General features: G+C 30.1%; 1 protein-coding gene across 1 annotated transcript in view; it reads right to left on the bottom strand.

Annotated features, from left to right (window-relative positions):
- Nucleotides 1-20338, bottom strand: part of LOC145320150 (uncharacterized) — a 28372-nt gene extending 8034 nt beyond the window's left edge. Inside the window, exons 1-4 of the mRNA XM_080162590.1 lie at nucleotides 20171-20338; nucleotides 18887-19153; nucleotides 5654-5750; nucleotides 4907-5007 (exon numbers count right to left, since the gene is read on the bottom strand). Of these exons, the coding sequence (XP_080018716.1) occupies nucleotides 4907-5007; nucleotides 5654-5750; nucleotides 18887-19153; nucleotides 20171-20184 (479 nt within the window). The 5' untranslated portion in view covers nucleotides 20185-20338. The remainder of the gene's footprint in view (nucleotides 1-4906; nucleotides 5008-5653; nucleotides 5751-18886; nucleotides 19154-20170) is intronic.
- Between the last annotated feature and the right edge of the window lie 1772 nt (nucleotides 20339-22110).

The following is a 22110-nucleotide window of genomic DNA, read 5'->3' as shown; positions in this document are numbered from 1 at the left end:
GGTTGCCGCGCCTTATAAGCTATTTCGATTCACTTAGCGGATAGAGATTTAGGGAAAATTACTAATTGGATGAATATTACATTATACTTTGTTGTCCCAGGAATCAATATACCAAAAATCAGATCAATCGGATAATTAGATCACATAAAAATTTGTTGTTAAAAAAGTTAAAAAATCAGCATTTTTAAAATGAACGTACGGACATTTTGGTGATGATTATAGAGTTGCTTCGCTTTCTAAATCGTACCTAACTATTAAAGGAATCACCATGCAAAATTTGAAATCGATAGGACAATTCTAACATACCTTATTAAAAGAAAAAAGCTTTCCGTTACGGACGTACGGACGGACCGACCCTAACTATAGAAAAGCTTCGCTTTTAAAAATTATTCTGAGGTTTAGTAAAACTCACTAGAAAACTAATTCATTAAAAGCACTTACATGTTTAAGGATTAAATTACTTTTTTATCTTTTATTTTTTACTTACATACATAAGTAGAAAAACATATAATAATACTTCTTATTTAATCGTATATGAATTATGAATTGATGCCTAGACATATCTAGTTATAAGTTACTATACACAAAAATTATGTATAAACTTCGCCTTTAGATAAGATTTTAAAGCGAAGATACGTATTTTATTCGACACAAATTACAATTCTTTGAATAGGGTATTCCTATCCAGTTTTTTGTTTAGGAATGAATATTTTTTACCCTCGTGAATAAATGATGGACCGATAGGAATATCATTCTCATTTTAAAAAAAACTCATTTTTATGCTAAAATGTGGTTTAATTTTGGTTTTTAAATTTCATTTATTTCCCTGGTATTATTTTTCTTTCTTTTAGTAATTAATAAAAATTCTAAAATCTTCCGAAAAAAAATAAAAATCTTCTGAATATGATACCAGGGATATATATGATCATACCGGGGAAAAAATGAATATTTACATCCAATATTTAAGGGGTCGTTTATATGGGAATGACTATATAAATACCATAATAGGAAATCATCAATTTTTTTTAAATCATCTTTTTTTACCTTAATCAATTACACACTAGCTGCTGAGCCCCAAGCCTAAAGGGGCAATGTGCTCTAAAGAGGCAAGGAGGGGATAGAGATATAGCCAAAAAAAAACTTATCAAAAAACTAAAATTTTCCAAAGAAATATACTAAACTATACCAAAGAAATAGGCCATCCTGGGACCTATGTCAAACTTCCCTAAAATAAAGAACACTTATAAAAGCTTATAAAAAATATTACTGTATTCCGTTAGTACCTTATATAAATAAATGAAAAAGCAAAATAGTTGAATTATAAATTAGAAATATGTTTTCATCCGTTTTAGTAGAGTTGCATCTCTTGAGATAATCGATAAATCTTGTAGCAACCAAGCAAGACTTAGTAAAACATTCAAAGTTTTAAGCCTACGAATGAGATAAATAATGAGTGAGTAATGAGTGATTACTAATATTATTCATTAAATATTTTTATACACGCTTTCCAAATAATAAACAACCAATCAGTGCATTGATTAGCTAGCACATAAGAAATCTTTACAACTTCATATAAAAGCATATATGATTTTGTAATCGGCATTTTGATAAGATTATTTCTAATGATTAATAAGTATATTAAATATTTAAGCATCTATGTTCGTATGCATTCTTATTTTTTTTCTTTTGTCAATTTATATAGAATAGAATATATATCGATTTACATGAAAATTAAACGTTGTACATATCTTTTTTATGACATATATTCGATTTCCAGTATTTTCAGACGGCTACTTTATAATTTACATTTTTTCCGTTTAAAGTAATGTTCGTTCTATGATTATATGATCTGTTTGCCTCACAGTGTATAGTCGAACATATTACACCACCTCAATGACGTACAATGGGGGGAAGGGGGGGTAGTTTGAAAATCACCCCCCGATTAGGTTAGGTTACATTGGATGCAAGGCCCTGCAGGTGTTATATTCAAACCCTATTTAAAATCAATTTCATAATTCAAGGGAGGAAGATTCTTTGGAACCATTTTAAACTGTATTTTACATTACTTTTATTTTTCCATCAAAATTGTTCTTGTTTCTGCTTCTTTTTGCTTTTAGAAAAAAATATTTTCTGGATATCATATAAAATCTAGGTTAATTAATATCCAACAAGGATGACAACTTTCATAAGCTTTAACTAGCAAAGCACACAATCACAGTCGTTATTAAAATTACATTATTAATTTTAAATATATAACATTAGATAAAAGTAGTTAATGTTATTACATAACCATACAGAGACAATTAAACCGCCTCAAAATGTTAATCCTACTATAAAAAGTAGCAAACTTTTTTTTGTCTGTAGTGAAGGATCTCGCTAACCGCTGATTCGATATGATTATCCTTCACAGTGAAGATAAATACATCACTTTATCGGTCATTGTCTTATTCCTTTAGATCCATGATTAGATGCACTGTTGCACTATCGTATCAACACTTTCTGTCATTCATGAATGATAATGGTTTTGTTTTACACAGGAATCGAGGGAGGGAAGAGAAGGGGGGGGGGGAAGAATCTACAACACTTTTTACTACAACAAATTTACCCCAAACTAATTGCAAAACTTCACTTTACTTTTGGGGAATGATTATTTTTTGTGCATTGTCGCATTCCTGAATCCATAGTTTTACAACTGTTAGAAAGAGAGAAAAAAGATTTATAGTTTGAGTGAAGTAAAAGGATTAGAGTCAAGGATACAGGGAACGTCAATGGACAATAAGTAATACTGCTTCCACTTTTTATAAGGGTTTTACGATCAGGGCAACAGAGGGTTAGGACGTCCCTAGGTTTAAAAGAGTTGAAATTAATATTAGTAACTTGATGGTTACTGGACAATAATGGAAATTAGCAGTGGGATAAAGTGACTAAAAAATCAGCCATGTGACGTCATAAAAATGATAGAGGTGACAGGAGAAGTAGAAAAGAAAACCCCTAAAAAAGATATTGATAAATCATTTTTATGACGTCACATGGCTGTTTTTTGAGTCACTTTGTCCCACTATGGAAATCATTTCTTTGTCCAAGAAATCCAATGAGCAATAAAACTTTTTTATATTGATAATTTTGATTATCTTCATCAGTTTATCGTCTATTGTCTTATCCATTAAGATCCCTGATAAATTTACCAAAATCAAATTTTATAACACAAATAAGAATTTTACTATTTTTATTTAAAATGTCCCTATTATTTTTATAAAAATCATAAACTTTATTTTAAAGTGAACAGAGCTAAAACTATATTATTTTTATGAACTCAGACCTTACTTATTTTAGCATTAAAAATAGTTATTTAGAAAACTACCAGAGAATTTATATTTTCGTATTTATTCGAAACTGATCAATAACCGGTGGATTAGAATCGGTTCTCATCAATACAAAAAAAATATGTCAACAATCGTATTATATCAATTTTTTTACGAATATAAAAATGTACAATAATTCGGTATCTAGGAGCTAAAAACTTTTAATCTTTACTTGTACATTTTATATCCGCGGAAAGCTGTTTACAATACTAATAAATCTAACCAAAATTATGATAGATAAAACCCGGCAGATAATATCATATGCTTTTAGAGCTTTGCTCTTAGGGATGTTGTCATCCTTATTCAACTAAATTTAATAGTATAGATGGTGTATAAAGGTGTAGTAGGGTGGAGACATAAGAGGGAGGGGGGAGGGGGTTAATTTTACCATGGGGTTTATACCCCCCTCTTCTGCCCGTCTCTAAATTCTGCAATAGAATTTACAAGAAAGATTCTTCAGGCTGGCCAAGGAAATTTTATAGGATTTGGTCTTATGTCGTGTTTAATTCTCTAGTTTTGGAGTAGCAACGCTATATTTAAACCTATTTTGAAATAGAACAAAAATAGAAAACCTACCTGGAAATAGGAATTTTTAGAGAAGTTAAATTTATACCATAACTAATTGAATTTCTAAGTATTCTAGAAGCTAAGATGTTTCTTAGGAATTTATCATATTTTAAAAAGATTCGTATTATCTAGTTTGTCTAATGATTCCTAGTTTAGGTATATTTTAAAGAGAGTAGAGAATATAAAATTACCACCAAAGAGTTTTTGGATGGTTTTTGGCTATTTAATTATTTGTTTTAAGGTCTTTTAATATATTTTATGATTTCTTTACCCTTCGAATGATATAGTAGATGATAGGGACGTAGCTTCTTAAATTTAGCTAATCAGTTACTTCAACTTTGCTACAAAGGATGTTGTTATCCTTGCTTATCAATGAAAAACAAATAAAATAATAAAAGCAAAGTTCAATTACGATTTAGATAGAATATTAAGTGATAGATTTTAATTAACTGTAAGCTAGACAGAAGGATAGATAGTAATTAGATAGCTAGCTAGATAGATTAAAAGATATATATTTAGCAAGAATAACCAGATAGATAATTGAATAAAATGTATTAAAATTAAAGATAATTAGAAAGATTTATCGGTATATAGTGAGATATCTAGAATATAGAAACTATTAGAAAGGAAATTTGGTAGCTATAATAAGACACTTGTAGCCAAGGACGTCCAAGGGGGGGGGGGAGTAAAGGGTTGATTACCCCCCCCCCACAAACGAATTTGGGAGTGTCGTAGGCACCCCCCAACAATTAAGGAGGGGGTATTTTTTTTTTTTTTTGGGGGGGGGGGGGTAAATACTCCCTGCCAAAATAAAAGATCCCTACAAAAAAAAATTTTTCTCGCAATTTTAATACTAAAATTTAATATTATTTCATTATTAGGTAGGTACCTTATTACATTATTAAATTACTAACCCCCCCCCCCCCCCCAATAAAAAAGCTTGGACGCCCCTGCTTATAGCTTAGTATTCATTCTACCTTTGTTTAGGGTCGTCAGTGCATTCAGTATTTGAGAAGAAAGAACATGGAATTTTTGTATACAATCCTTCTAGCTGACAACTTCGACACGATGAACAAATCTATAAAAAAAAACCATAAATAGCAAGATATATTATCTGTTGGAAGCACTGATAAATAAATAAAATTATTTGTACAAAAGAATAATGATTTAAAAAACATTAATTTTGTGATAAAAAGGTAAAGGCATAAAAAAAGGATATAAATTAACATATCTATAAAAGCAAAGCTTAGCATAGTACTAGTTTTGACAAACATATATATAAAGCATCAACGCATTTAATATTCGACATTTTTTAAAAATCTTAACAAAAAAATAGTTATTAATTTACTCCAAAAATTATGTAAATGCATGAAGCTTAATATGATGGACATACTTACATTAAGACTTATAGATATGCTTCGCGGATAACATAATGACTAATCCTAATTCTAGGAATTCGCATTCTAATATCAAGTGAGTGTGATGGTATACGTACCATATAAAAAAATTGCATAAAAAAGCTAAATGGACATACGGACTTTCCTATAATGATCATAGAGATGCTGGGCTTTCTAATTTTTGTTACAGAAAAAATTATGTCAACTTTGAAATTGATAGAAAAATTCTCACACACCTTAATTATCATTTAGATCTATCCATTACAGACGGACAAACAGCGCCTAAATATAGATAGGCTTCGCTCCAACTGGATGGTGAATACTGACCTCCTTATGAATGTCCCAGTAGTAATACAAGGATGGAGGAAGCTTGGGTTTATAGAACTGTAGCAGCTCTCTTTGTTTGTACGGATTCAGCCAAAACCTGAATAAATTGATCCTTAAGTAAAAGAGTAACAGGATGACTGTCTGTCTAGTGTTATTTAAACGTAATATATCTTCAACCACTTGACCGACATGGATCTCCTTTAAGTGAAGCTTCTTATTGGTTCAGTAGAGGTTTATAACTATTTTTGGGGTGGGAATCACAACACTTCCAAGAGAAATCGCCCTCCCCCATCTAAAAAATATTGAAACTGCCCCCTAGAGGCCTCTGGGAAAAAAATATAAAAAACCCACCAATAATAAGCTAATAAAGATGACAACAGACATATTGAGTTATAGAGTAGATGTTTGGCAATCATTTAAAAGAGGTTTTTGCATAAAAAGTGTCTGCTAAGTCTTCTAAAGACTGCCTTATTCAATATGCAAAAAATATATATGAATATTCTATAATACTTTACACATTTTTTTTATTTTCTAAATCTTAAAAAAAAATGTATAAATTTAGTTTATATTTTGATGAATTGCAGGAAAAAAGATAAATGTAAAAAATGTAGAATGTTAATTATTCATTCCTTGCCTTCCAACATTAGAGATAATACTTATAGAGTTATTTTAAAATGACAAAAATTATCAGGTGTAATCCTATATTCTAAAGTAACCGGATGTATGTATGTCCGCTAAGAAAAATAAGATAATAACAATTTAGAGGAGCCACCGTTAGTTGAATAAACTAAAAAGTTAGCAAAATATGCGATTCTAGCGGCTCCGCCCCAGAGGCCTCTATGGGCACTTGAGGAGGGGGGAGTTGAATTTGATAACCCATTTATTTTTTAATTTAGATTTAAAAATAAAACGTAAATATTTTTGGGGTTGGTTCTAGGGGTGATTTTTCTTTGGAGGTTAATGGTACCCTCTCACAAAATAGTTCTAAACCTTCCCAGGACGGTGGACCTATGAAAAGCTACCCTGTAATGGAGAACCATATCGGTTCAGCGGTTTGCGAGATACTTTGGTAAAAACAGACAGACAGAAAACGAACATATATCCTGTTACTTTATTATTTAAGGATAAACAAAATATCCTAGCTCTATAAAAAACTCTATAAATCCATCTCATTGAAAAGGGTAAATTTAGAAGGTGATATATCTATTTTTAGAGAAATCATAGCTTGTACGGATAAGAAGGTATTGTAAAGAGGAATTTATATTTTTAGATTTAGCAATAAAGATTTCCAGAAAAAAATCTAACATTTACATTTTATAAGTGTCCTAGTAGAACGATTTAATTTTGAAAAAAACAAGGGGTAGCAGGACAAAATGTCTCAAAAATCGGCCATGTGACGTCATAAAAATGAGAGGAAAAGTGGGAAAGTAAACCCCTTAAAAAAGAGACGGATAATCACTCATTTTTATGACGTCCCATGGTTGAGTTTTGAGACCCTTTGTCCCGCTACAACAAAGGCAAATATGTCCATGACAAGCGCAGCCATGACAAAATTAAATAATAATCAAATCCGTACAGAAGGGAGTTTATTCCGCCCCAAGATAAAATTAAGGTGTTTACTACTTGGACAAAATTTCTATTTCTACAACCTTCAAACAGCTATGGGGGTGTTAAGCTAAAAATTCACAATAAAATTTAAGGAGGTAAAGTATTATACAGTAAAAGATATTAGATTAATTTTTTTTTTGTATATCTGTATTGTTGAGCAGTGCTTTACCCAGCATATACTTTTATCGCATTATTTTAAGAAACATGTCGCATTAATACGTCCTTAATGACGTAACATTTTTATTACTATGCAAATGACGTTTCATATTTTTTTTTATTTTTTTTAAGGACGTTTTGTGTACCAAAAACACGTCGGTATCTTTAAAAAAACGTCACAAAAAAAAATATAAATAATAACAATATTTTGAATTTAATGACATTTTATTTTAAATAAAGACACATTGACACGTCAATTTTTCCTTTAAAACGTCCAGAAAAACAAGATGGCCGCCAAACTTTCAAAATTGTATTATTATTTTTTATTATTTTATTATTTGTGGTAAATAAAATGATTAAATTTAATTCAATTTAAATCATTTAAGGCTGTATTAAGACGTCGAATTTTTATAAAACGTCAAAAAAAAAACAATATGGCTACCAAATTTGGTAATGTATTATTTACTTACAAATAAAATATGTAGAAATAATTCAGGGTTAAAATAAATCTAACAATTTTGAATCAAACACATGATATGTTTCTATTATTTCATTTCTTACTGAAAAGTTTCATGACCTATATATATGGTTCTATTCTTTCTAGAAGGTCTCACCAAAAATATTAGTTTTCATAATATAAATGCATAAAGGAACTAAAATATAAATTCATAGTGGTGTCTGTAGTACTAAAATCCTTCATTTCATTACAAAATAATAATTGTCAAACTAAAAATAAGGTCAAAACATTGAGAAAACAAAGCTAAACAGTTAGTGATTTCAACTGCCATCTGGTGTTAAAATCAGTAACTATTTGATCTATTTCCTTTTTAAATTTATATAAGATCATTTTAATGCGTCCTTATTTATCAATATGTCATTTAAATTATTTAATTAATAAAGATGACTTATTACAAATAAAGGACGTGTTGATTCCACATTATTTATTTTATTTACTGTGATATGAATATGTAATTCTACATATATATTAATATGTGGAAAAAATACAAAATGACGCATTGAAACAACTATAATTTTTATATTTAATCAGGCATTAATTTGTAATTTCTTTTTTTTTAGAAAAATAATGGCAAATAAAAAACAGTTAATGCCATATTAATAAGTCATTTTCTTTTAATACGTCACAAAAAAGACGTATTGAAAATTAACGACATATGAATGCAACCTTTTTAAAGAAACAAAACCACTTTAGTAGATGCTGGGTATCATCCTTGTTATATCTATTAGTGCTATAAATAGCACAATTAGATTTTCCTCTTATTTTTAATTATGACGTCACTAATTTAATTTTTGTTTAATTATAATATCAGCGGGAACATAGTCATTATTATATCACCCTACTGGAATATTAAATACAAAAGTGTTTCTATGAATCAGCTAATTTTATAATGATAGCTACTCTATAGTATATGTAGGTACTACTGTAGTTCGGAGCGAGAACGCTGGTAAAACTGACTTTTAAATCCATGATAATTAAAAAACTTTAGAAGCAAAAATTAATTCAAATAAGCTATTGTTAATCAACTATTGGTGGAAAAATTTGGACACATAAATTTTTACAACCAATAAATAAAACTAAGCCAACAGATCTATAGTATAGATGTATTATGTATATACAGACAACTACCTCCATTCCTTTTTCAATAACATTATCCGTCTGCTTCTAAATTATTTTCTGGTACTTGGCTGTGTTAATATAAGTGTCACCACTGCTTGATTTCCAATGACCCAATAGAAAGGTTGCACAAGGGTGATGCGATGGGGAGATACAGTTTTCTCCCTCCAGTGTTTTACTCTAGTTTTAAGCCAATATTTGAGATAATTTACAGTCAAATGTCACCTCCCTCTGGTATTTAATGCAGTTATTACAATTATTGATTTATTTGTAACTAGCAACTTCGCCCCTAGCCTCTATGGGCTTTGCCCAAAGAGTATTGATAGAATTATTTTTTAAATATTTTTTTGGAGGGGTTTAGTCGACCAAACTATTTTAATTTTAATTTTAAAAAGAATTATTTTTTTCAAAGGGGAAAGGGGGTATTTTTCGCTCTTTTGGGGGGTTTGGGGGGTCCTACCCCCAAGAAAATAGCCTAAAACCACCACAGGACCAATAAGTATAAAATCTCTGGATAGTAAAATCCAATCGGTTCAGTGGTTACCGAGATCTTAAGGGACAACCAGACGGACGGACAGACATCAAGCTACTTTGTATTATAGATCAATGACAAACTGGAGAAAAACTTGCTGCACTACTATTTCTGCCTCGTATGGACGTTTAACCCACCAAATTGTAATTTAGATTAATTCTAAGTAGAATTAACATTTACATATATATTCAACGGATACAATCTAAATTATTTTACAATGGATCTAATAATCATAAAACAATCATTATATAATACACGAAGAACCAAGTTGCGAATATCAAAGATTTCATATAGGGAAAATTTACATAGGTCCCTTGATGGTTTTAGACTTTTTCTTATTAAGGACTTAAGAGGGTTTTAGGCTATGTTTCTGCCACCTCAATCCCACTTTGAATATACATAGAGCTCATTTTTGTAGAGAACTTATGAAAAAAACTGTTCTTTTTATTATTTTCCATTAATTTACCGCATATTTACAGTTTATCCATTTTATTACCACAAAAAGTTTGTTTTTATTGTAGTTTTATAACTGTTCAGAAAAGTTTTATTCGTAATAAGTCATTCATTAATTTATAAATTATAATTTGAATATAATTTTGAATAATTTATGTTAGCTTGACTTTAGTAAAGCATTTGATAATAAAAGTGAATGAAGAACAGTGTCTGTCCTTCTGTCCGTCTGAGTGTATGGTTATATCTTAGGACCTTTTTACCCAATGAACTGTTTGATCCCTGATTTTTAAAGGAAATATTCCTTCTGATTAATTTATTTTTTAGGGAAATTCAGAAAAATTCCAGAAAATTTACACTGTACAAAATCATACCCTAAATTCATCCACCATCCAAATTTTTCATCATCCAGGGATGGAGGGGATATTGGGCTGTACAATACCTCAGTCCCCAAAGTTTTTTAATAACGTTTTCTTTTTCTGGCTTAACTTCTTTGGGGAAATTTATTGTATTTTCATTGATATATACTTTAGTAAAATGTTATATGTTTCAACCACTAATTCTACAGAAAGAGTAATATTGTATATCATCATTGGGAAGGTACATCAATTTATCGACCATTGTTTTATCCCTTTATATCCCTGATAATCGTGATAGTTTGTATTTATATTTGTAACCCTAATTATAACATATACACAAATTCCAATATCGTGAAAACTATTATATTACACTGTGCGTTTAAGCAAATTTTACAAATAGTAAAAATTTTTTTGCCATTTTTAAAATGGTTTTTATAGGTTTTTTTTTGGTTATGTTAGGTTATTTTGGGTTATGTGATTGCCCCACAAGGGTAGGCAATTGGCCCCGCAGGGATAGAGCCCCCCGCAGAGGCTAGAAATAGGAGAAAAGCTACTGTGAAAAATACGAAGAATCGCCCCTTAAGGTGAGTTGCCACGAAAGGGACTGCATCCAAAAAAAACTGTATTATATTGTTATTATTATTTTTTTTATTCTTCTTTTGCTTTATTATAACCTTTATAAATGTACAAGTCTTTATTAACGCATTCGTCTTTAATTTGCACTATTTTTTGTTGTATTGCAACACCACCCTGGTATTATAATTATTGCACTAACAAATGTGTATCATTTTACATTTTTATTACGTCATTATTAAATAATATTATATAAAATAAAAAGCTTGGTAGCCGCCATTTCCAAATATCAGGATAGCTCACTGCACTAATTTTACATGGTAAAGGAGCTGCAATTTTCAAAACTATTTAGCTGTTTATTAGCATATTTAGACAATAAAAATTAAATGCGGGTTTTGTAGGTGACTACGGTTCGAATTTCGGTTGCTGATCCCTTTAATAATCCATATATAATAATTATAGATAATAGACGATTATAAAAATAGTATTAGTTAATTAACAGGGATCTATAGGGATAAATTTATGTATAATAATAGTATACTTACTTAATCTATTGTTTAATTTGTGTACAATTGTATAACCTAGGCTCTTGGTTGTAGTTTGTAAGAGGAATCACGCGTGGGTGTAAATTTAATGGAACAGTGTTATGCATAATATATACAGGGTGTCCCATATAAATGTCTAAAAAAATACTAACCCCTAAATATTAAAGCTATCTTAGTAAAATAAAAGTGAGTATAAACTTGATACGTACTATTTAAAAATCCGCAAACTTACCAGAAAAAAAATCTATGAGGTATAACAAATTGGCTTGGTGAACTTCGACAGCACGTGGTTGGCAAACGGCAGGTTGAACAGACTTTCAACGTACACCATTATAGCCAGATTTATATGACAAATACGAAATCTCTTATAGTAAAGAGTCTGATATGCATTATGAGCCATCACTATGTAAAATCAATCATAATATTGGTCTTTTGGTTTATTTTTACACTAAGCTAAAAGATTTTTATTTGCTGCTCAAATCAATCTATTATGTATTACCTCGTAGATTTTTAATTTTAGTTATGTGGATTTTTAATATTGTCCCAAGAAATGGTCAGTACTCGCTTTTATTTATTTTACTAGGATAGCATTAATATTCATAGAGTAAAAGCGGTTTTTAAAAATTTTAATGACGTCAGAATTTTTTTTGAGCGACTTTCTTTATTCACAAAACAGTTCTCCGTGGGACAACCTGTATATAAAGTTAATATATGTCGTGTATTATATAATGTATTCTTAATATGATAAGTGAAAATGTATGTAAAAACTGTCATTCTATCTGACGATATATAAAGTTAACTTTTTTCATGAATGTACTTTTTTTTGACTAAAAAGTTCTCATTTGTAAGTATACATGATTCATATTTGTTCGCTAAAAAAACAAGTATAAGGATAACCATAAACAGCACATCCTATTTTATAAAGTAGTCACATTTTTTGTCTGTAGCGAAGGTTACAACTAACCGCTGAACCGATATGGTTCTCCTTTACAATATAACTTCTCATATGTCTTGGATGGGTTTATAACTATTTGGGGGAGGATACCACCACCCTCCCAATAGAAATAGCCCCCCTAATTTATTTTATTTTTTAAAACGAAAATTTAACATGAAGCGGGTCGACCACCCCCCCCCCCCCTTCCATTCCAGGCACACTAATGGACACTAAGGGCGTAGCCGCTAGTTAATTAATATTTAGCAAATAAAATCTTTATGTGACAAATTAATAACCAATTAAGTTATTTTATAGACCATCTAGAAACAGTCATAATATAATTTTTCCAATATTGCTTCGAAACCGATTAATATCCGGTGGATTAGAACCCGTTCACTGCCATACTGAAAAATAATGTATAACATCGTATTATGTCCAGTTTTCTACTATTATAAAAAATGTACAATCATTAGATTAAAACCAGTTTTGTTTATCCGCGAAAAGCTGTTTTTAATACGATTTGGTAAATAATTATATGTCATTAAGAAATACTATTTATAAACGCTTAATTACAGACGTCATTTTATAGATAAAGAGAAAATAATCCTATTATTTATTTCAATATTTTAATTTGAAAGGACTATTTTTAATTTGAAAAAAGTTTTTTTTTCCATTACGTTAATTTAAATAAAACAAATGTGTATAGAAGTGATTTAATCCTTATAGATAACAAATTTTTTGTCTGTTCGATACGGGTCTCCTTTATAATAGCTTCTTATAGGTCCAGGGAAGGTTCATAACTATTTTCGAGGAGAAAAGTTCCACTCTCCACAGAGAAAACACCCTAGACAACATACTACCCAAATTTTTTTTCTCACGTAAAATAACTAATGATATTTTGATATTTTTTGGCATAGCTGAAAACAGGTTCTAATCCAGTGGATATTAATCGGTTTCGAAGCCATACTTGAATATAAATAATCTGACCCTAGCTGGAAGCTTAACTCAATATAAAATAGCTTACTTTATAAAAAAAATCGCTGCAAAAAAATCTAAAAATAACTTGCTATTTGCATTTGACAGCCAAAGTAATATTTAGCAAATCGTTCACCCAGATTTATTTCTAATGGTTAAATAAAATTTTTAAAATGGTAAAAATCTATTATAAATCAACGATCTTAGTTTAGAGAGGTTTTTTTTCCTCTTAATATTTGACTCGTCTTGCCAACCCATACTGAAAAAAAGCTTAAAACCTTCCAAAAACCACGATGACTGTCTTAAAAAAATATATCTAATAATAACACCATATCTGAGTAATTAAAGTATAGTACAAATCTTAGAAATAACTTTGGGGGTTGGCAAATCAAATAGAAAGAAAAAAATGTTGCATATCAAAAAGTTTTGATATACTATCATGTTTATGCTTTATTATTTATCGATACATAAACCCGCGACCGCTCAACAGGGGAGATGATGGGTTCGATTCTCGGCTTAACACCGCGTCATAAAAAATACGTTAATAATGGTCCCTACTGCTACTTTGTCATGTCCGCGACATTAATAGTGAGAGTGGCCCAAAAATGGCGCAACTCATTACCATGCACAGTTAGGACTTTTCAGACAAAGGTCGTGCAATCAAAGAGTTGGTTGTCTGATGGGTGTTACTGTCTCAACCATGACACTTTGGTTGAGCTTGACTTCCGAATTAGCGGGAAGTTCACGAGATCAGTTGGCGAACATACAAACCCCCAATACCAGGAACCATCAAGTTTCAACAGCAGGTTTGAATATAGATTTATTGATGAAATTATTTCAAAGTCCTGAAATTACAAAATCAATTAGTTCATAATTCCAGTTATTTATAACCACGTAATCTTATTTGCTTTTTAAAAATCATTTTTCTCTTGGTTAAGAATCTTTGGAAACTTTGGCTTTAAAGGAAAATTATTTGGTTTAATAAATCATTGTTAAATGCAAAAATAAAGGCACATAAAAATTACTAAAACATATATTAATCATAATTAAGTTCATGCTTAGCTGGCTAAAGCCTTTTTAAAACTACATATAATCGTCCTATACACCATTCTTCCTAATAAAATTAACAAATTCTACCTGAAGTTCCTATGGTTTCAAATCCCTGGTATACTAGGGTCGTTCACACACTATGAGACCAATGATAGGCCCAATTTTGTTCTCCGAAATCTTCACACTCTCATATCTCATTCAAAAGTGAAAAACGTGGGCGCATATAAACAATCCATGCTGCGTCACTTTATGAAGGGAAAGTCAAAAAAGACGACATTTGCGCTTAGTTTTCAGTTAATGATAAGGAATTTAATTTCGAACTTGATAAACACAAAGCTTCCTCGGAAAGAGGTTAAGACAGTTACTTAACCTAATACCCCGAGTGTTTGAACAGAAAAGAAAACATTTGGTTCCCCTTGGTTATTCTGGCTTGTTGGACTACGGCGTTTTATGTCATGGACACCATCTCCGCCCTTATGAGGTAATTGACGAGGTATAATTAATTATTTTTCATCCTATAGTATAAAGTAGTATTTTTCTCTGTATGGAGCTAAAAATCTTGTAATCTCCTGGTTCAAATTGATTGTAATTTTCAGGGAAGCTCTATAAAAGTATTTGGGTAATTTTAGGCTATTTTCCTGGCCTCTTTCGCCCCCCCTCCCCCTACAGGCTAGGGGCGAAGGAAATATTAGATAGAATAATGCTTAGCATTTGAGCTAAAATTAAAACATTTTTTTTCTTGAGAGCCTTTTCACATTTAAAAGGAGTGTTGAAAAAATGCATATTTTATCATTTTACCTTTTTATTCAAATTAAGTCACCGTATCATAATTTCAAGTATTGAAATTTATTTTTTGGTTTTTAAACTTTAATCTTTATACTTAAAGTTGACAATTAAAGCAATTTTTTTTAAAAGTATGTATTAAATTGTATATTCTTAACAAATTCGAATTAAGTGTTTTAGCCATTAATTTTGGAACTTTAAGAGGTTTATTTAACTTAAGTTTATTCTTTTGCTGTTTAAGATTAATATTAATACTTTAAAACGCAGGTATCACATCTTTAATTAAAGCATTTCTTTTTAAATGTACTATATATCATTTTAGATAAGGATTAGATTAGATTAGGATTTGAAGGGATTTAATTTAGTGTATTTTTTTAGCTTCTACGGGTTAGTTTTATAACTTAGAAATATAAACTGATTATTAAAAAATCTAAAATTAATAAAGATGCTCTAAATTTATCTCTATTATGTCTGTATTATTCTAAGGTATGTAAGTGCATGAAATGAATGGAATATGATTATAAATATATATATTATGTAAATACATTAGGTTTCTTATATTTTTTCTTTTGCTCATGAGCGTTTATTCACAACAAAACATTAATTAGTTTATAATTTGGACAAAATAATGTATAAAAAATAATAAAACTTGATATGATATATATATATAGATAGTTTTCTTAAATTAATATCATAATGTAAGACAGTTATACGGACGTACAGTTGAATCTTAGTTGTTAAGTAGTTACACGTACAATTTTATGCCGTTATTGTAAAGGAATTCATGTTAGCTTTTAAATAGTTTTCAAGTTTAATGTATATGAAGACCATTTCTACTCTTTTCCCCCTTAAATAAATTGGAATAAAAAAACTGGTAAAAGATACATTTTCAAAATCAAACTGTGAATTTGTTAACCAATCTCTAAAGTATAATAAAAACTTTTCTTATTCTTTGACTTAACAACTTTGGGGACTTTCATGAAATTTTTACTGGTTAGTTCATCAAATTTCAACGTTTCAACCACTCATTGCAATCTACTAAAGAGGTAATTTTACAATAACATCATTGGTGATGAACATCAAAATATTGGTAATTTTCTTATCTCTTTGGATCCCTGTCTCTATGAATATTATATCATATGATTACAGTTATATATTGACATCAGTAGATGCAGTTGTTTTTTTTACCTTATTACAGAAATATTAGTTACTCATGTTTACTTATTTTTAGCAGCAAAAATAATATCTTGTATGAATTTAAATATTGATTGGAACTTTATTGGTATGTCATTCAGACATAGCAGCTTTACTGGAATACATTATCTATTAAAATCTTATTAATCTTTATTACATCGTGATATTTTTAATTTTGACTACAGATCATCTGCTTTGTAACTTTATCGGTGATTAGATTCTTATGGATGTATCTTGCCTTGTTAGGTTATTATTGCTGTGTTGTTTATAGACATATTATTCTTTTTTCGCCTAATGTTTTGTAATATGGAATGTAATAAGTATTTGGATCTAATACAGTTTACGGAGAAATACTGCTCGATCATTTCTTAAAGACTAAAAAGTATACATGCTGCCTGTAAACTTTTATTGTTTACATATCGTTACAATTAACTCAAGAATGTCTACACATTTTCAATAGCTAAGGATAAATAATTCATCTCCAAGCTTACAAAAATGTGCAAAAAATATCCTGGCCAGTCGCTTAATGTTCATTATTTGGTCTGGCCTTGCAGATTCTTCAAAGAGTCATCTGTTGATTATAACACTGTGAGGACAAAAAAATGCACATTCAACAATTTGGCCGCTAGCTGCATTTTAAACTCTTTGGTAATAGGCAAAGAGGTAGGAGACATTTGACTGTAAATTATAAAAGTAATTAGAGATTTTTAATGACAATACCTTTTATATCAACTAAAAACTTTGGGTACTTTAACTTAATTTTGATTGGTAGGTTTCGAACCATTAGTGTCTAAACCTTTCAACCAATAAATAAAATCTATAGAAGGGGCAATATTGTTTTGGTCGTAGAGGTATGTACATAAATTTAACGTCCATTGTCTTATCCCTTAAGATCCCTGATTTTAGGTAATGCTGGATTCCAGCAACATATTTGGTGTGAACAGTACCAGATCCGAGTTTCTGACATCATATTTTCATGGTTAGTTCTAATTTATGTATGTTATGATATAGATAACAAGGATGATCATGTAGCAATGCAAACTTACCAAAATTATATTTTTAAAAAAAACAACTGAAATAATTCGAAAAAGTATTTGATAATTTTAGCTCATTTTTTCGTGCTTTTGGGTGGCAACGCATCGTAGTAAAGATGACCTTTTTATATGCTCCCAAATATTATTTTAGATTTTTCGCTTGTTGGCTATACCCTTTTCCCGGATTCTACAATTAATTTACAACTAATCAAGACGATTTTGTAAGTAGTTTACAATATTTTAGGCAATTAATGTTAGATTTTTTATTAAAAACCAGTTGATTTAGAATAGTTTTTACTTTCATGGTCGGCTGGACGTACTGACATAGAAAATGTTTATGTTTTTGAGTATTTTCGCTCCCCGTAGTTTTCCTCTTAATCTAATACAGTATGTAAGTATTAAGTTACTAAAAAAAATAATGTAGCAAGGATAACAACATTTAAAGCAAAGTAAAAATAAATCATAGATGGACAACAAGCAGACAAAGTGAGCTATAGAGCAAATATTCAGTTGTCATAAAAAAAATAAGAGAGAGAGAATGTGTAATTGTAAAAATTAAAATCACTAAACCTTTTTTTAAAATATATACATTAGGGTGGGTCGATTTTGGACATTTGTTTTCTGAGGCCAAAGCGGGGATCTGCACTCAATTTATATAGATATAATACACCTCTGGATGATTTAAAATTTATCCTAAGTCTTAAAACCGCTGACGACCAGACATTCAATTGTATAGCTATTTGTAAATGGGAGTCAAAAATTTATTAAATCAGAACTATGGATTCATGGTGCTCCCTGGAAATGCCTTGAGGAGCTGAGTCAGGAACTTTTGTCCGTTTAAAAAAATCTCGTTCCTAGCCTGAGAAAATCTAAAAAACCTCTACAAATTGGACAATTCTCAATAAACCTTTAAAAATTTTGGTTTTTTAGTGATTTCTAAGGCTAGGAACGAGATATTTTGAAACGGACAAAAGTTCCTGATTCAGCTCCTCAAGGCCTTTCCAGGGAGTACCATGAAGCCATAATTCTGATTCAAAAAAAAAATTTGAATGTCGTCTTTGCATACTAATAAGTAATGAATTATATTTTTAAGTGGTCGAGTTCTAAAACTCAATTTTTTAAAATTCTTTTTCGGTCAGAAATGTTTTTAAGGTTAATTTTATCTGTTGCATATCCCCGCTTTGTCTAATTTCGATATGAACCCACCCTAATATACATATATATACATATTTTTGTAGCATTATCGACAGACTGACTGACCAAGCAAATTGTTACTAGATGCTTTTTGTTAAGAGTTATCTAATATATTACCTGAGAAAATCAAGTTTCCTTCATAGCGTTACGGACGGAGAGACAAAAAGAATTATAGAGTAGAATCGCCAATAAAATACGCTAAAACTAACGTACCTACAATCCCTTGAAAGTAGATTTTCTATACTTGACTGGCCAAACCGGCGATTTCTGCTGCCGCCCTTCTTCTTGCGCCGCCATGAACTGCCGCCGTCGTTTATTGTCGGCGGCTCTAGCACCTTCACACTTTGACTGTTGTCAGAGCGATGCTCTTCTATAATTTGTAGTTCGTCCGGTGTGATAACATGACGGTTTGTGCGGCGTAGGTTGTTTGGATTGGATTCTGTTCGATCAAAAGCAACGACTGAGACAATCAACAAATATCTGAAGAAAAAAAATGTCAGTACTAGAAGGCTACAAAGCAGCTTATAGTGCATATACAAATGACGTCATACATTACAAATGACAAATGGTAGGCCAGTATACATTTTACCATTGGTCAATCAATATACAAATACAATTGACCAATGATAGGCCAGTATACATTACCACCGTCAATTAAAATGTATACTTTCTCATAGGTCATTTGTATTGTATGACGTCATTTATTTTCAAGGCACTATAAGCTGCTTCGAAGGCTAATCTATTTTGTCGGACGCGTAAAAATAATAAATTTATGAACAGCGCAGTTAGAAACAATGTCAATAACTTCTAGATTTTTGGTCAAGAAATTCTATGGAATGTGGATATAACTGCATCTTATTTCTTTTCTTCAGAAATTTTTTATACCAATAAGATGACGTTTAAAACAGAAAATTCCAGTTGTCTTTTTATTCACTTATTACATGCAAAGAGCAGTTTGAATTTAACAAAACGTTTAACTTATATCGAAAAGGTCTCCAAGAAAAAAAACATGCGATTTCCAGTTTAGTAGGCAATTAAGGTATTTGATACTTTTTTACTGGTATACAATGCATGATTAGAAATATCTCACGTCTAATATGTAGTAATTTGATAAAAGAATACGAACTATGAACTCCTTACTATTTTAGAAATCCAGAAAACAACTAATATAAATTTTATGTGTCTTTTTACAGAAAAGAGTCAATAACCTTAAAAAAAATCACCATGCAAAGTATGAAATTGATAGAACAATTCTAATATGCCTAAAAGCGATAATGCTATTCATTACTTACGCACGGAAAGACCGAATCTAAATGTAAAAAGCTTCGCTTAAATTAGCTTTTAATGCTTAATAGAAATGACCAATGATAGGCCAGTATACATTAGTAACACTGGTCAATATCAATGTATACTGGACTATCATTGGTCAGCTGTATCATTGACTTCTTTTTTAATTAGGCACTATAAGCTGCTTCACTTCGGTTTATATTAACTTACCCAAAGATTTTCATATCACTGAACCCAAATAGATCACTAATTGTTATTATCACTTTTTTTATATGAAAAAATCTGTTAACTTTTTTTTTCACACTTTCTCACTCTGTTGTTGTTTTTAATGTTTTATAACTACCTTTTAGAATATTTAAGCATTGTGCATTTTGACCTAAATAAATGGATAGATAAACATCTTTATATACATCTAAACCAGGGATCTAAAGGGATATGACAATTGTCGATAAATTGATGTGCATATTCAAAGAAAATACACCTAATTACCCCATCTGTAGATTAAAATAAGTGGTTGAAACGTTTAAAAACTCAACTTAATCAATCATTCAATCAGAAGTCCCCAAAGTTGTTAAGCCAACGAATAAAAAAATGTTATTGTAGGACTTTGGGGACTTGTGCAATAAACATCCCTTTGTCCCCTCTTTCTCTCTACATGTAAACATTCACAATATACTGTTTGTATTTAGCTCTTGTAAAGCTGTTTAAGAATTGCTGTAAAAGGTCGCCTGTTTAAAAAGTAAGCTATAATACAAATACATAAAGTTGGACCTTGAATTTTAAAAAAAAATATGGTTATTGGTGCTTACATAAGAGGATGTTATTATTCATATATCATGGGAAAATTTACAAAAAAAAACTGATTTATATTTTTAATAGAAGCCGATACAATCAAATTCCCCTGTAGCTGAACAGAAAGACTGATGGACAGAAGGACAAATTAAATTTTATATGAGTTTTTCAACTTAAAAGTTATATGTTATTGACTGACCTCTGGTAACAATGTCCCAACTCAAATGCATAGCTTATGATGTGCTTTTCCCCTTTCCCTTTTACCCACCTTACCATATCTTTTTTATTCTTCCCCCTTTTTCACTCATTTTTACAAAGTTTCTTTTAAAAATAAGCTGAAGTTCAAGTTCAATAAGTATTAAATAATATCAATTTATTACAACTTTTATATTTTCTAAAGTGTCATGTTATACATTTTTAGGAAAATAGCTTAAAACCAACAAAAGATTCCTTGAAAAACACAATTCAATAAGACAAACCATTTTTGAGATGCTTCAAATTATATGTTTAATTCAATGTTTGAGAAAAAATGTAAACAAAACTTTTTTCGCCTTTTTTCAAATGCTTCCCATGTTTCTTTGCCAGAAATAGGATTCATACTTTTTCAAACAAAGCAACGAAAATTTTAAATAGATAATTTTGTATCGCATCGTATTATCAACAGCTTTCCGCGGATATTAAAATGAAAAATTGTAAGATTATTTATATTTTGTTAGCCCATAGGGGTTAGACACGGGTTAACAAAACTGGTTTTATTATTACTTTAATCTTAATATTTGTAATATTATCTAATACAAGATTCAATACATGATTTTCAGTATGACTTTTAAGTTAAAAGTTCCTGCATCCCTAGCATGTAGGAAAATATTCTAGAATCTAATCTTCAATTAGATTCTTTTAAAATGACCTAAAACCTTTCATGAACTTATTGGAAGCTACCATGTTTTATACGAGATATAACTGTACACAAACAATCACACATGTCTCCCTCCATCTACTTAAGTGTAAATATTTTTTAAAAATGTAATTTTTTGTGTGTATTTTCATAAAGTTTTGCCGCTTTTATTTTACCTTTTTTTGCAGTCACACCGATTCATTCACCGACACGCAACATTTTCACCTTTCCAGTTTCCCTTTCTCCCCCACATGTTTCCTTTTTCTCTTTCCCCTCCCACACGTCCTGTGCAGTTTGACCGCCAAGTCGTGTTATGCGTTCCATTCATTTCAAATTTATATTCTTGTCTCGATGGATACCTTGAAAGTTTTTAGCATATTTGTATGTGTGGATGTTTGTTCATACAAAAATAAAAAAAAACTGTTAATTCATTATGAGAAAAAAAGACATTTATGGTACACAC

Source organism: Acartia tonsa, chromosome 5 (assembly GCF_053477335.1).
Source record: "Acartia tonsa isolate MP-2025a chromosome 5, ASM5347733v1, whole genome shotgun sequence".
Lineage (NCBI taxonomy): Eukaryota > Metazoa > Arthropoda > Copepoda > Calanoida > Acartiidae > Acartia > Acartia tonsa.
The sequence above is the reverse complement of the archived record's forward strand: the minus strand, read 5'-3'. Positions and strand labels throughout refer to the sequence as shown.